Source organism: Capricornis sumatraensis, chromosome 18 (genome assembly GCF_032405125.1).
Source record: "Capricornis sumatraensis isolate serow.1 chromosome 18, serow.2, whole genome shotgun sequence".
Classification (NCBI taxonomy): domain Eukaryota; kingdom Metazoa; phylum Chordata; class Mammalia; order Artiodactyla; family Bovidae; genus Capricornis; species Capricornis sumatraensis.
Window position 1 is genome coordinate 17,347,386 of NC_091086.1, and position 17,243 is coordinate 17,364,628.

Consider the following 17,243-nt stretch of genomic DNA (forward strand, 5'->3'; position numbering starts at 1 on the left):
ATGGATTTACTCAGTGTTTAAAAAACCATAAACTGAATTGTATTATTTCTTAAATGGGCTTTCCATAACTGTGTGAATATTGACAGATCTATGTACTGTACTTTGTTTCGGGGGAAACCTCCTTGGCCTTTATATTCAAGAGGAACAGAGCCACAAAGAGGAACAGTGTATCTGAAAAAACATCTAGTCCATTATACTGTTACTGAACTACATCAGTTAAAGCTAACTTTTTATATGGTAACACTAGAGTACTAAGAGAAAAAATGGAATTGTGCGCCTACCATATAGTTGCTTTGAGTAATTACTAGCAAATTAGTAATATAAAAGCACTCGAAAAAAATGCAGTAACAGAAGTTAGATTCTGACTATTGTATATACCTGTGCAACCACCACTGTGCTCTAGGTATAGAACGCTGCCACCACTCCAAAAAGATCTCCTTGCCCTTTTGGAATAATTCCTTGTCTTCCCAAGGCAACCATGTGGCAGGCAAAATAACAACTCCCCGAACAATGTCCTTGTCCTCACGCCCAGAACCTGTGAATATGAACATACCTGTGACCATGTTACATAGCAAAAGGGACTTAGAGAAAGGGGATTATTTTGGATTACCTCGGTGGGCCCAATGTAACCACAAGAGTCCTTAAAAATAGAAGAGGAAGACAGAAGAGTGGGTCAGAGAAAGATGCTACAGTGAAAAAAGAGGCAGGAGAGATCTGAAGTGTAAGAAGCACATGACCTACTCGTGTTGGCTTGGAGGATGGAGGAAGGGGGTGGTCAAAAAATATAGGTGGTCTCTAGAATCTGGGAACAGCAGCAAAGAAACAGTGACCTCAATCACAACTATAGGACTGAATTCAGCCAGCAACTTGAAATGAATGAGGTAATGGATTCTGAGAGCCTCCAGGAAGAAATGCAGCCTTGTGGCAACTTGATTTTAGCCCAGTAAGTCCTATCCTCAGCTTCTGACTGCAGAAGTATAAGTTTCTGTTAAGTAATCTTCTCTGTTTTGGGACTTTATATGCATGGAACCATACAGATCTCTTTTGTGCTGTGCTTAGTCGCCCAGTCTGTAAGGACTGTAGCCCACCAGGCTGCTCTGTCCATGGGGATTCTCCAGGCAAGAATACTGGAGCAGGTTGCCATGCCCTCCTTCAGGGGATCTTCCCAACCCAGGGATCGAACCCAGGTCTCCTGCACTGCAGGCGGATTCTTTACCATCTGAGCCACCAGGGAAGCCAGACCTCTTTTGTAGCTGCTTTCTTTCACTTATTCTTTTTTTGGCCGCATCCTGTGGCATGTAGGAATCTAAGTTTCTGGACGAGGGATTGAACCCTTACCCCCCGCACTGAGAGCACAGTCATAACCACTGGACTCTCAGGGAAGTCCCTCACTTAATGTTTTTGAGATTCACCTATATCGTTTATAACAGTAATTTAAAAAACTGCTGTGTAGTAGTCCATTGTAAATATACCATAATTTACTTATCTATTGAGGATGGACATTTAGATTCTTTTAGTTTCTGGCTCTCACAAACATGTACATTCTTGTTCCACTCTTTTTATAGACATGTTTCCATTTCTCTTGGGTGAAGACTCAGGAGTGGAACTGCTGGGTCACAGGATAGATGTATGTTCAACATTAAAAGAAACTGTTGAACAGTTCTCCAAAGTGGCTGCATCATTTCATATTCCTACTAGTACTGTCTGGGTTCCAGTTGCTCCATATCTGTGAATTCGAGCAGATTGTATTCTGATTTTATGTATGAGAAAAAAAAATACAAACCAGAAGCTGATTTGCCTAGTCATATCTTCATGTTGCCTTCTTTTTCATCTTGATAGTTGTCAATCACATTAGCTTAATTTTCTTGCTATTTTTATGCCTTCTAAGGGAGATGACAATTTTATTTTTAAAGGGAAATAATAATTTTAAAAAATGATGTAATATTTATTGTACCTATCTTCTTAAAATTTTTTAATGTATAAAAATTACATTAAAACATCCATATGCAATTATTTTCCCACCATTCCAAAATTTTAATATGTATTGAAGATTCTGGACCAGAAAATGTGTAAAGAGAAGACAAGGAATATCAAAATAACTTATAACAAATTTCTAAAACCTCTCTCTCACATATTAAAATTTGTAAGACAAAAATATGATTTACAATACATGTTTGCCATTATGGTAAAGATAAGAAAATAGTACCCATACTAAAATGAATTCATCCTACTCGTCAAAATTCCTAGTATAAGAGTGAAAATATTCAGATGCTTATAAATAGGTATTAAAAAGTTTCTTTTGGACAACATTCTTTGGTGTTCATAGAACTGCATATATTATTATGTATCTATTTATCATACAGTCTTTTCAGACTATACATTCAGTTTCAATCGGAAATGAAAAAATATAAATTAGATATTACTACAGAAAGTACTTAAGGGTATTTTGATTTCATAGTGCCCAAGGGTTTATGAACAAGATTTACTTATTAAACTTTAAAATAACCACCTAATTCTTTGATATTTCTTTTATAGTGACATGTTTCAGAATTTTTTTTTTTAAGTTACGTTTTTAGACAGAAAATTCAACTCTGAGTTGACAGTTATCTATGACTCTCTCCACTGGCTCTTCCATAGTATATGGAGCTAAATGAAAAGATGAAAAGCCTAGCATTGCTTGGATACCAGCTTAATAAGCAACTTGGAATGCCAGATGCATAACAAGAAGTGGAATATTCTACTTTAGAAGAAGACAAGTGAGTGAATAACATGGACACAACTTAGTCTAAGTTCTTTACCCCAATAAAGCAATTATTCATTTGCAAATATTACCAAAAGTAAAAAAAAATGTATTTCACAGAGTGGTTGGCTTCTGTAATGCATCAGAATCTGTCATGCTGTCCTTCACGCCCCCACTGCTGCCTCCCGTCAGTGGCTGAGGCCTCTCCCAAGTAATTCAGTTTACATTTAAAGTGGCAAAAAAGGTTTTACTTAATGGATTTAAGTTATAATTAGAAACCAGTTTTATATACAGAAAGTCCATAAATATAGATCTTTTATTCCTATTTTATCCTAGGGGGCTATGCAAAAAAGTGACTAAATTTTTTTCATTTGGGTCTTCGTAATAAACATGTTACATACATTATTTACAGTGGAGATGCTTTCTGGCGGAAAGTAAACACACAGAAGTAATCTTGGTCTTCACTTGAATCCATCATTGTATGTTCATTTTTGAAGATGATGTGATATTACATCACAGTCACTCAAATTTCAAGTTTGCTATTTTACACATAATTTCAACAATTATTTCAGTTGTACAATTAATGCTTCATTCTGTATTTAAATTTCCTTTAAGAAAGATTCCTTGATCCAACTTTAGGGAGCTTTAAAAATTTTTTCAAAAGCAACAAAATGTTTCTGTACAATTATGTGCAATTTTCTTCCTTCTGGTGGTATTATAGATACCCGGCCTTTTAATCTTCATTGTTCAAACCCCAGCAGTAATTCCCAAGTTATCTCACATGATGTAAGTACCATCTTTGTAGTATTTCATGGACTCCATTTGTTTTGTCATAGTCAGAACATCATGAAATCCAGTACTCAAGCCAGACATATGTTGGAAGTATGCTTCTTTTTCTACTTGAATCGTTAAATTGTTTACTCCAGCATCTTTAAGTATTCCTGTAACCTGTTATAAAAATCCATACATTGAAAAGCATTTGGATTAATGCATTTAGTGCACATGGATTAAATAATGAATATCACATTTTGAAAAACAGCCAGATAGTCAGTTATAAGTCCTTGAAGTAACATTTATTATTTAGCTGGTCAAATACTACATACGATCTGTTAGGAGGCCAGTAGCTCACTGAATTGACATTCAGAAGTGTAAAGGAAAACAGCTATTGTTTTCAATTCAGTAGGTCCAGAATAGGGATACAGGAACTGTTTTCATCCTTATCGCCACCCTGCCAACTTTATTAACTTAGGACTATTTATAATAACTTATTTCTTGACCATCTGTTGGTAATCACGGTGGATTACAAATGAACTTTTTTTTACATTAACTTAAGCTTGTCCTCCACATAATAAAGATTGACTTTATTTTTACTATTTTGGGATATAAAACAAATCTAAATATAAAAAAGAAAGCCATCCCTGGACAGCTGTAAGGCTGATATTTTTTAAAAATTAAGTGACTATCGAGCTGTAGAACTTATTGTGTACAATTTTACTTATGAATTACCTCAACTGAAATTATTTTAAAAACTTAAGAGGATTACCTGCTGTACTATTCTTTGTTCCAGCACATCAGATGTCACCTGTATATGAATTGTTCCTGCCACAATACTGGCAGAATGACGCCAAAAATGTGGGTCTCGGTATGATATCAATCCTTCAATTTTCTGTAGCTGTCAGATAAAAGGAGAGGGGATATAAATGGACCTGAAAGGCTAATTTACTGAACACACAGCAGTCTTTCTGATCCAGGAAACATTATTAAGCTGATTAAAAACAATAATAACAACAGTAAGGAGAGCCTAGAATTTAGAAGGGAACAGGAGGGACAACTACAAGTAAAGGTGTCTACAATACTGACCTGGCAGTGATGCCAGGGAAGGAAGTTTGGAATAGGAAGTGAACAGGGTTACACAGGCGCCTTTATACACAATGGGTGCACACCTATTTTTACCTATATAACATGCACTTTACCTGTTTTAAACATCGGGTATGTTTAGTGAACTACCTGTTTTCCTTTATACTGATACAAATGTTCAAGTTTTATTTTATATTTGAGATAACACATTCAAAAGATAGCCTTCATGTTCAAGAATACAGGCTGGTTAAATTCAATGGGAAAAAATTTACAAAGCAGTACAAAACATTTTTTTGGCTATTTTTATTTTTAAAGTATTTTTACATAGAAAAATAACTTTTCAAAAGTATTTCTCTCCAGGTGGTGAAACTATATATATTTTTCCTTTTTTATACTTTAAAACTTTCTGTAATGGACGTATATTAGTTTTGAAGTAAAATACTTTTTTTAGTAGGACACAGTAAAAACTTTTTTTTAGTAGATACCAATTATGAGAAAGTGAGAAAACTTTACTAATTTTATTTATGAGACCAGTGTGGTTAAAATGTTATACCTTATATAGTCAACATGCCAACTGTTCATCAGCAGATAATATTAAATGGCAAACTACAAGTTGAAATATATTCTGTGTCTGGTTTTTCTATGAATTGCCTGTCCATATTTTCAGTTCATTTTCTACAAGACTGTCGTTTTCATTTTCATCTCATTAGGCCAACTTAATTTCAAATACTATTTTAAAAGGAAGAAGAATAGTAAGGAAATTATACACAGTACCTTTTCTAAGGCAATATGTAGCTCTTTTTCATATTCTGGTGGCAGCCTCAGAAGTAGAACCTGACAGGCATCTTTAATCAGTGGGACAACACTGAGAAATATTAATACAGCAATAAAAAGAGAACAGAGGGGATCAGCAATGAACCATCCAAACTGCTCTATAAGAATGGTGGATACGATCACACCAATACTGCCGAGCGTGTCTGCCAAAACATGTAGAAATACACCTACAAGTAAGGCATACAAAATATTAAAAATTAAAGCACATCTAATTTAGATTTTTATTCATTATACAAATATCACAGGATATCTATTATCCACCAGGTACTCTGCTAGGGGCTGGTACTTCCAAATGATTAAACCTCCTCACTTCATCAAGGAATTCATGGCATAGAGGTGAAAATAAAGATTTGGGCAACTATTCACAATGTGGTGAGTTTTACGATGGTGTAGTTGGTCTGGGAAGGATTCCTAGAAATCATACATGTGCCAACTTTTGACTTTAGTCAAATTATTTAAACTACCAGAATGGGGAATTCTCTGCGAGTCCAGAAGTTAGGACTCTGCACTTTCACTGTCAAGGGCACAGATTCAATCACCTGTTGGGGAACTAAGATCCCATAAGCTGCACAGCACATCCAAACAAATAAATATCAGAATAAATATCACATAAATGATAAATACTTCCCCTGTATTTTTTTTTTACAGTACAATAAACATTTCCTAATTCTTTTACATGAAAATGCATAACAACAGTTTCCCTTGCAACTAATATTTATTCAAGTGTTACAATGAAAGAGACTCTATAATTACAATAATTCATTAAAAAAAATTGACATTTATGAACATTTGTGGGCATTTTCTATAACAGATGATTTTAGATCTCTTAGCTACAGATTGTTTTTTTTTTTTTAATAAAATTGTACCAGAAGCCCAATTCTTAATACAGTATCAACTCAGAACAGTTGAAAGGTAGGACAGTTTTTGGCCAGGACTCACCCCTCATGTTAGCGTTCATGCCTCTGCCAGCAGATCCGTGGCTGTGGCCATGACCGTGCCCATGGTCACTGTGTCCGTGCACATGGTGTGAATGGCTGTGATCAGACGAGTGACAGCTTCCTTGAGAAGCTCCATGGCTATGGTTATGGGCATGGCTAAAGGCACAGATACCAATAAGGTTTACTATCAGCCCTCCAACTGAGACTGGCTAGCAAAAAAGAGGAGAGAAACCTTTAAATTTGTAATTAAAAAAAAAAAATTTGTTATCTAAAGCTTACTATACAGCTATACTTTTTTTTGGTTTACAGTTTTGAAAATATAGTAAAACCTCATTAATTAGAAAAAATTTTAAAGTGTGAATTTTAGAATATTTTAGAAGCAGCACTTAAGTTTCAAATACCAAAGTGCTGACAAGTAAAAGGATTTAGGTTTGCTTTAATTAAAAGATAAAAGTGTACTTGATTCAGGGTTTGCTAAGTCGCTTCAGTCGTGTCCGACTCTGTGTGACCCTATAGATGGCAGGCAGCCCACCAGGCTCCGCTGTCCCTGGGATTCTCCAGGCGCTGGAGATTCTCCAGAACACTGGAGTAGGTTGCCATTTCCTTCTCCAATGCATGAAACTGAAAAGTGAAAGTGAATTTGCTCAGTTGTGTCCGACTCTTCGCGACCCCATGGACTGCAGCCCACCAGGCTCCTCTGTCCATGGGCTTTTTCAAGCAAGAGTACTGGAGTGGGGTGCCATTGCCTTCTCCGGATTCAGGGTTTATGAATAAGCAAATGATGCTCAAGTTTTGTCTTGTTTATTTAAATAAGAGTTTGAAAGTACTGCTTAACTAGAGCATGTATACACTGTATCTGAAATCTCATTTATATTACTAGGTAAATGTCAATACTTTAAAAGACAATGACTGTAATTTACTAATGAGTGGACTCCAAATAACGTAGTCTTATTACGTCTTAACTATAGTAAGATTTCCCAAAGTAAAAAAAGTATCATAAAAAAGCATTTTTTCAAAAAGTAAGCGGGATTATCTTGACTTAATGGTGCCACAGTAACACCTCAGAGGATAAACAAAGTTACTTACCTTCATTAACACCTCTTACAAGGTGATCTGAAGTAGTAGCTCATGGCACTATTTAACTTACATATATCTACAATTTCTCCTTTAGAGAAATCCATTTGTTTTATAAAAAGAACATATAAAATTAAGGGCACAGAATATTTTAATTAATTTTCAAAGCTAGAAAGAGACTAGCTTTGTAGTCTGTAGTAAACATATGTAGAACTTATTTACTTTTTCTCATGACTCAGACCATCTGTCTGTCAGATTTTAAAACTTCAGTCAGCTTTATGATCCTGAAGAGTGTTAATGAATTTTGAATGAAATAAAATACTGCTTGCAGAGACTTCATTAGATCATAAATACTCTACTCTGTTGAGAAATACTTCATGTTTCTGTATTTCATCAGAATGAAAATAAATAACAAAGTGAAAGACCCCTCTAATTCTGCCCTCTAAGAGTTAGTCTCTCCTAAGAGGATGGTGTATATTCTATGCACAATACTAATATACATATATACCTTTTAAAAATCAGTAACAGGATCATATTCAATACTATTTTATGTATTTTTTCACTTAGTACATACTGTAAATATTTTTCATGCCAGCATATATTGATATACCTTTCTTTTTAGTAGGTGTGTAGTATTCTATTGTATGAGTGCTGTTTATTTAACTAGTCCTTTCATTGGTGAACACTGTTTTTCTTTTTTCCCTGCCATTGTACCATTATAAACAATGGTACAATGAATGGTGCACCCCTATACCCTTGTGTGAATATTTCTGTAGCAAATATTAAAGGTCAAAGATGTAAGCATTTAAAAATCCAAAATATATATCCAAACTACAATTCAAAAACATTTAATATACGCTTCCATCAACAAGATTCATAATTGTTTTTAGTCATTTAATGATTAACAGCGGACTGTAAAAAAAGAATATATATATGTATTTATATATATATAAAACTGAATCACTTTGTGGTAGATAGAAAACTAACATAACATTATAATAAAAATTCTACTATATTACAAAAAAAAAATCCCTACCAATTAATGGTTGGCTTTCTCTTATAAGCCAGGTGCTAAAATTTAAGAGTTAATATACACAATTCAGGTCCTGAAAAATACATCTTAATTGTGGAAGAATGATAAATTAAACAACAGCTTTAAGTCAGAGTTGCTATAAGAAGACTGCACAGATATGATGGGAATATTCAGAAAGGGAAATCTAACATACTTTGTGGTGAGAAGAGAGGGATGAAGGGAGGGTATCCCACCAGAGGGGACACTGGAGTGCAGGCTGAACGGGCAGAGCGTGGGAAAGGTGTGAGAACGACAAGGAGAAGCACATGCAGGGCTTAAGGGGCGCAGGGAGGGCACTGAGCCACCGCAGCACCAACTCAGAGTAGTAAAGTCTTTGCAGATTTCCTCAGGTACCTAAAAACACATCTTCAAACAAAACCATTTAATAAGGCAGAGAAACAATCGATGTTTTAGAATGTCATCTAATATTCTGACTACCAATGTACTGGAGAAAGCTGTATTAATTAATTTCTAAGAGTCAGCAGTGTAAATATAAATAGCAAGATAGGAAGTTGAGTAAAAAAATAAAAAATAAAAACCTTGTTAGGTCAATAATTACAAGTAGTTAAACATTAGTAGGGAAATAGCTGTATGAGTATGAGTAGAAATTCAAATAGTAAAATGAAAAGACTTACTGTTAACATGTGTGTGTCTAATTCCGGAGGATCAATTAACCTAGCCACCGACTCCATAAACACAAAGAAAGCTATTACCACTAGAAAAAGCCCGTTAATAAATCCAGAGAGAATTTCTATTCGGCCATACCTAAAAATGGAGAATATATTTTTAGAAAAGGAAATTGACAAATGAAGTATTTTTAAAATATAAACATTATTATGTTATAAATGAGGAAATGAGTCCAGATTTTCAACTACACAAACAGTAAGACTTGAAAATTACCAACATTTTAAATATCATACTACTGCTGGAAGGTTTATATGCTTGTTGAGATTTTATGTGTTTTATCAGAGCCCTTCTTCAGTGTCCCCTCTTATACAGAGCCTGTCCTAATTTCTTAGCAAGAAGTTACTTTTCTCCCTTTCAAGACTTTGATGTTCTCTGTATCTGTCACAGCACACAGATTCAGCTTGTACCAAGATTTTTTGTATCTTTGGCTCATCCATCTTTCAAAATATAAACAGCTGAAAATAAGCTGAATTTATTAACCTATTTACAGTAGGTCTTTATCAAAATACTCTGCACAAATCATGGATTCTAATATTCACTGAATGATTCACTTAGTGAAAGGATACTGCATGTATAGTCACTTCAAAGTTTGAATTCTCTAACAGCAAAGATGTGAATGAACATGCACATTCCATGACCTCAAAGAAACACTGTTGGCCAAACAGCTCACTATTTAACTGATTTTTGCTATCTATCTATGAGAAGGATTTGTCAGGGAATATGGTCTTAAGCTTATTGCCATTCAGTATTTATCAAATGCTTGGTTTATTTCCTCTTATCTACTTTAAAGAAGAATTAGGCTCTGAAAAATTAAATTTGTATTAAAGGTAGTAAAATTTTATCCCATGAGATGGAATTTGCTATTAACACAAGCCTTGAAGTCAGTGTACCTACCCATAGGAGAAAATCCGAGTTGCTTTCCATCTGCTCATCAGGGCTGCAAAAAGTCCCATGACCAAAGCAGAGCAGTCAAAAAGCATGTGAAATCCATCTGAGATCAGACCCAGACTATTGGTCAACACGCCGTAGAATAATTCCACAAAGGTAAAAAGCTAAAACATGTTCCAAAAACAACAACAACAACGGGAATAGTTTTTATTTCTCAAAAAAACAATAGGGAAATACTGTTTTAAGATAAACTTGTCAGAATTTGATCATAAGGAATTTAATGCTTAATTACCCAAAGCTTACTTGAAGATATACTGCCTCTTTCATTACTTAACTGATTCTCATACAAGAAATCTCATTTCATATAAATGGTAAGAAATCATGCTAAATCAGGTATGTCCATCTTATAAATTATTTAAAAGTAGACAGCTTTATCTACATGTCTGTAGAACTCAATAAGCTAGATTAGAAAATGTTAGCAATCTGGTTGGGAGTGAGATCCCATAAGGTGTACATAAGAATCTTTATAAGCTACTCTTGAATGGCACACTAAACCAATGTCTCTAAAATACCTCAAAAGTGTTTAAGCAGTATGAATAAGATCCTGTAATCTTTTTACTACAGAAAATATTTTAGCCCACCTCTAACTATTAAAATTATTTGGGAATAACAAAAATTACACCAGAACTGTCAAAATTAAAAGATTAAGCCTTCAAAAAGAAAGAAAAGAAAAAAGATTAAGCTTTCAAGATATGCCATTAATATTTAAAACTCTTACCAGATTCAAACACAAGAAGTAAAAGATCTGCCTAGAGTCATTTTCCTCAAGAATCTGTTTTAGCGATTCCTTAATAAACCTAGGGATGGACTGGGAACTATGCTGAAAAGCGTCACCCATGAAGTTATAAAGAGGTGTTCCTTCAGGAGAATATCCAATGAGGGTACCTTTCTGTCCTCTCTTAGAAGGAGATGATAAGATGTTGGCAGCTAAAAGAAGGGAAAAAAAAAAAATATATATATATACATATATTACAAAAATTTTAAAAGTTTAACCTACAGAACCCAACAGTATCTCTCAGCACTATGTAAGCAATGAACACACTCCCCAGTTGAGTGAATGAGCCGCAGAATCCACAGGAAGGAACTTGCTAGGGGAAATGCTCACATAAGGTGAAGAACACAGCGCTGACCACCACTCCTCCAGAAAGCACGTGCTCCGTGCCCTCCTGGCGTGCCGCTCTGTCCACAGCCCGGAGCTGGCCTGCTATCGGATGTGTCCAAAACTTTCCAAACAGTAGAGCACTGATAAAAATGGGAAAGGATCCATAGCGGGCACATTTGGAAACTTCCATTTTGACTGAACAAATGGACTCGACATAGAAATCCAGGATCATGACAAAAAAAATAACCGTTGAGAAAGGCATAATGAGAGAAAACCAAGAATCGACTTTACTCTAGAAATTAAAAAAAAAAAAACTGTTAATACCATATGGGTATAAAGTTTACATCTTATATTTTAGTTAATCCATTTATGTGTAAACAAGTTTTTCCATGATTCAATACAACTTGTAAAATGCCAAAATATGAGTTATAAGATATTGTCACATTTTCCTCATATTCCCCAAAGTATTAAAAAAAGAAGCATTATGGTTTAATAATTTTATAAATACTTGGTGATGTGCAGTCCTTGGGTTTTTGGGTAAGTATTAAATTATTTTGGGTAGTATTTAACTGAAGGGATCAGCTAAATACTACCACAGGGATGGGAGGGGTATATAAATGTAATAGTACTTGATTTGTATTTTCTATAAACAATAAAGTTAACTCTAAAAAATTTTCAGGGACTCCCCTGGTGGTCCAGTGGCTAAGACTCTGAGCTCTCAATGCTGAGGCCCTTGGTTTGATCCGTGGTGGGGGAACTAGATCCCACATGCTACAAAAGACCCTGTGTAGCCAAATAAATAAATAAATATAAATATTAAAAAAAAAAAAATTTCAAAACCTATAAAGAAAATGCAAAGAAATTTAAGCCACTTGCAACATCAAACTGAAATAAAATATAATGTACTGAACTAAAATCTGTAAGTAATAGTAATTTATTTTACTTATTACCAATAAATTCCTGCTCTTACCTCAGTTGTCACAGAAAGAACAATGACCCATGGGCATAAGAGAAGTACAGAAACAATTTGGGATAAAGCTTGAAGACGTTTGGCTCCACCAACATCTATAGAGAGTTTTCTGGAAGCTGTATGAAAACCAACTTTACAACACAAAGCCAGTACTAGCAACAATACTCCACCCTGTGAGTAAAAGTAGATAAGTCTTATTAGAGACACAGGAGTTCAATACTTAAGCCTTAAATATATAATATTTAAAGAAATTGAGCTAGCATGTTTTTTTTCATAACCCAAATTACTGAACTACTTAAATGGTTGGCAGTATTGTAAAACATTTTAAATGTACTTTTAAAGTTATCGTTGCTTTAACTTTTCAGAATCTCTCATGTTAAGAACAAAGAAAAGAAAACATACCTTGTGATCTGCCACACCTAAGAAGGCAATGGCTGTGTAAAGCATGTGGGTTAGAGCACTGTCATGATGTCCTTCAGCTAAGTGAGTCGGAGTAAAGGAAAAAAAATTTAACTCTTTGAATCCTGAAGTCCTCCTGGAATTTACCTACTATTCTGGGTTCACTATTTATTAATCTGAGGGCCCCAAACCTGACAATCCTCAATTATGTTTCCCTTAAAAACAAAAGAAAATAATGAAAAAATTAATTTAGGGAACATGATTTGTAAATTAGAATGGCTTGTATATACTTCTTTTGTTGTCTACAAGACAAGTATAACAGTGCTTAAGGCATAGTTGTTTAATTTTAGTACATAACCTCCAAATGACAATATGCATACCTACTAGAACCTCCTTGGACCACTCCTATCTGATTCAATTAAGGTTGCTTTTTTTGGAATGCCATGTAAAACTCAGTCCTAAATCTGCTTCTTAGTCATTGATAACATAAACCTCAGCAAAATAAGCAGCAAGCAAAAGAGGGGAGGGTGGGCAACAGTTGTTTAACAGTCAACCTAAAGTTTTGCAAAAGTCATACCATTGTCTTTCACTGTAACACAGTAAACTGGTCTTAAGTTAATGAATAGGTTTTAGGGCAGTATCAATCACCAGAAGATTCAAAACTGGTGTTCTGAGCCCTGCTAAATGGAGAGGGCTAAGGGTATGTGGTGGAGAAGGCAATGGGACCCCACTCCAGTACTCTTGCCTGGAAGATCCCATGGATGGAGGAGCCTGGTGGGCTGCAGTCCATGGGGTCGCTAAGAGTTGGACACGACTGAGCGACTTCACTTTCACGTTTCACTTTCATGCACTGGAGAAGGAAATGGCAACCCGCTCCAGTGTTCTTGCCTGGAGAATCCCAGGGATGGGGGAGCCTGGTGGGCTGCTGTCTGTGAGGTCGCACAGAGTCAGACACAACTGAAGCGACTTAGCAGCAGCAAAGGTATGTGGATAGGAAAGAACAAGCCATGTCTGCAGAGGAAAATGAGTAGATATATTTGATTGGAAGTTGGGTTTAGTCAATATAAGAGAGGAGTGGGGGGCTGAGTTGGAAATAATTTAGAGCAAGGGAGTGAATACCAGATTAAGGAATTTAAACTTCTTTCAGGTAAGAAGATGCCAAAGGTTTTTTCATTTAATTTCAAAAAAGTTTATATTTAATAACTGCCACTGCCTTCTAAAGGGAGCATTTATTTAAATCGTTAAATTACAACGGAGCAAACAGATTGATTTTATTGAGTGAGTAAATCATACATATATATGTATACACATACATACATTAGCGCCACAACATTCTAAAATATTCTTTCATTGTCCCAAAATTGCTGAAAATTTAGGGTGCTTTATAAGATGTTTAACTTAGAATGAATTTATTCACTATTTGAATAGTGATTTAGAATACCTACATTAATCTAGGAAAGCTTCATTCACGATTGATTAGTTTAATTCAGTTACTCCTTCTTTCCCATTCTGCCAGTCTTCTGTTTTTCCGTAAGACTAAAAAACTCCCATCTTCTGCAAAAGGATACGGTGCTCAGCCATTTTAGCCATGAGGTCATCATTGTCGAAAAGCAACAGGCAAATCACAGCAATAATGAAAAAAGCAGCCCCCCTTGTCTGAAAATGAAGAGAATAATACCAAGAGTGGCTTTTGCAAGTGTTGATTTTTAAGACCATGACTATACAAATGCTAAAGAAAATTTTTTCAAATACCTATTTAAAGATAAAATAACATTTGACATTAAAATCTTTATACTATACATGTAAATTTATAGTATTAACAGTAAGATGCAAAAGTAAAGAGCTCCCATAAATTCTGCAGTATGTTTTCAGGGCACTTTAAGACACTTAATAATGACAACTTCAATTGTGTCTTTGCTACTATGAATAGGGATATTACCATGCACAAACTATTAAATGTTCAAAGAGCCAATCTTCTTAAATGTTACTTTGCTTCTGTTTGAAAAGCTCAAGTAGCTAAGGAATAATTAGTAGTGACATTTTATTCTCTAACATGCAAGTAATAGTGAAGACAGTTGATTTACAATAATGTCCGTACTCTAGTTATCATTCTTCTAGGGAAAAAGAACTAAGAGGGCATGTTAAGAAAATCAGTAGTCATCTCTAATATCTAGCAAAGGTATAATGCACTTAAAAGCTGACACACTTCTTAAGTTCTCATTCCAGGAAAGGATTTTGACAAAAGAAAATTAAAGGAAGGACATACTATCCAGGTTTATGCAAATACTTCAGAATTTTTCATACAGAAGCAATCTAAATAGCACTATTATACATTCTCTAGTTACAAATTTACAGGTGTAATACCAGATACTTTCAGAAAATAAAAATTTTAAGTGCAAAATGAGGATTTTTATTCATTACAAGATAACCACTATACTCGATAAATTTCCTATCAGTGTGGTAGGTATTTTGACAAAGTCAGTATCCATAAGCCATACAATTTAAAATTTCCTAATTTTCATTGAATCAGGACATGGTAAATTAACAGTACCCAAACATGGAGACTATAACTTAAGACTTTTGTTGCAAAGAGGGCACTGAGGATTCTGTAGAACTTCACAGTGAGAACTAAAAAATAAACCACAGTTCTGGTTAGATGCCCAGATTCATTACCCACACTAATAAGAGGATATGTAAAATCTATACTCTCATTTTAGTACAGTAAAATTTTTAATGTTTTAAAGTCATTTGTATTTATTTTATGAGTTGTCTTTGTCCTTAGCTTGTTTATGTTGAAGATCTTCAGCATTTTTTAAAACTATGTGAGTGATCTGAGTATATATATATATTTTTAATGTAAAATTTTGTGGCATTTTGTTACCATTGTTAGTTTGCACAATAATTTTCCAAATATTTTTATTTATTTATTCTTTTGGCTGTACCACGTAGGATCCTAGTTCCCCTCCCGGGGAAGCGTCCCCTGCAGTGGAAGCTCGGAGTTTAACCACCAGACTGCCAGGGAAGTCCCTGCACAATGGTATCTGTTACGTAGACGTTTGTAATCATTATGAAGTCACATGTACTGGTTTTCTCTTTTGTAATTTTTTGACATTGATTTTGGAGTATGCTGTGAGTACACTTAACGTTTATTTTGGAACACTCTGTGAGTAAAGGAAAAAGATTAAATAGTAGCATATACTTTAATACCCATAGTTCCAATCTGAAATGTACAAGTTGGGCAGACTCACTTTGCTCTACGTGGCATATTGCTTTGGTCACTTTATTCACTACTGAGCCTGAAAGTCCCTTTCAGAAAAGAGGCTATTATACTTTATTTGCCTTTATTTCTCCTTTCCTCTGTAACACAGGAAGCATTTAATTTGGTAAGTAAAAGTATTATAGTTGTAAGAACTTTTAATTGCATATTGATGATAAATTTACTAAAAATAGGTTAATACTTAAATTATATAAGATGAATAGGGTTGCCTACTTGGCAAATGTTCATCAAACTTTAAATATAACAAGTTTTTAGGGACATATTTTCCAAAAATGATGTACAGGAGTTAAGAATGAAATAGGGGAGGGCTCAGGTAAAGCATGAAGGAGATGTTTGCAGTGATTGATCAGCTCTGTATCTTTGACTATGGCGATGGTTAAAGAAATCTAAACACACAAATACACACACAAACATATACACATGAGTGTATGTAAAACTGGTGAAATCTGAATACTGTCTATGGGTTGTACCGATGTCAGCTTCCTGGTTTCGACAGTGTACTTGAGCTGGTAAGAAGCTACTGCTGACACTGAGTGAAGCCACAAGGACCTCTCTGTACTGTATTTGCAGCTTCCTAGGCTTCCCAGGTGGCTCAGTGGTAAAGAATCTGCCTGCAGTGTAGGAGACACAGGAGATGTGGGTTCAATCCCTGGGTCAGGAAGATCCCTTGGAGAAGGAAGTAGCAACCCACTCCAGTATTCTCGCCTGGAAAATTCCATGGACCCAGCAGCCTGGCAGGCTGCAGCCCATGGGGTCTTGAAGAGTCAGACACGACTGAGTACACACACACACATGCAGGAATTTATAATGATTTAAAAATAAACAGTAAAAAATAGAACACTTATGAGAACAATTTATAATTAGCAAAAAGTCTCTGCATTCTTTTAAATGGGAAAGGATATACTATTTTATTGCCTTCCAATATTTTACTTGTATACTTTCAATTTTCAAATAATGGAAAATTCTACCTTTGCTGGTCCTCCTCCAGAACTAGTGAACAAAACACTGAGCAGTGAGATGACAACAATATCACTGTGCTCGAATAGCAGCAAGGTCCTACAAAAATAAAACACCGTAATTCACCAAGTATGTCTGATCTTTATCGGGAAGCAGGAATTCAACCGGATTAAGGGAGAAGAAAATACATCTTCCCCCTTGATTTCATAAACCATTATGGAAAAAATAAACATGCACAGCTGCCTTGGAAAACATTCTGGCATTATGTATCTTAGAAGGCTGTAACTACAAATATCTAATAATGCTACTTGTAGGATTATATCATACATATTTCTTATGTACATGTACCAGGAAATACTTATAAGATACCAGCACTGTTTGCAATATC

The 17,243-nt window shown here is 34.9% G+C and overlaps 1 protein-coding gene across 1 annotated transcript in view; it reads right to left on the minus strand.

Annotated features, from left to right (window-relative positions):
- Window positions 1-2,042: 2,042 nt before the first annotated feature.
- Window positions 2,043-17,243, minus strand: part of SLC30A5 (solute carrier family 30 member 5) — a 34,259-nt gene continuing 19,058 nt past the window's right edge. Inside the window, exons 5-16 of the mRNA XM_068990448.1 lie at window positions 16,867-16,954; window positions 14,190-14,277; window positions 12,625-12,701; window positions 12,223-12,393; window positions 11,256-11,544; window positions 10,869-11,077; window positions 10,097-10,254; window positions 9,151-9,280; window positions 6,371-6,578; window positions 5,372-5,598; window positions 4,284-4,412; window positions 2,043-3,688 (exon numbers count right to left, since the gene is read on the minus strand). Coding sequence (XP_068846549.1) covers window positions 3,518-3,688; window positions 4,284-4,412; window positions 5,372-5,598; window positions 6,371-6,578; window positions 9,151-9,280; window positions 10,097-10,254; window positions 10,869-11,077; window positions 11,256-11,544; window positions 12,223-12,393; window positions 12,625-12,701; window positions 14,190-14,277; window positions 16,867-16,954 — 1,945 coding nt within the window. The 3' untranslated portion in view covers window positions 2,043-3,517. The remainder of the gene's footprint in view (window positions 3,689-4,283; window positions 4,413-5,371; window positions 5,599-6,370; window positions 6,579-9,150; window positions 9,281-10,096; window positions 10,255-10,868; window positions 11,078-11,255; window positions 11,545-12,222; window positions 12,394-12,624; window positions 12,702-14,189; window positions 14,278-16,866; window positions 16,955-17,243) is intronic.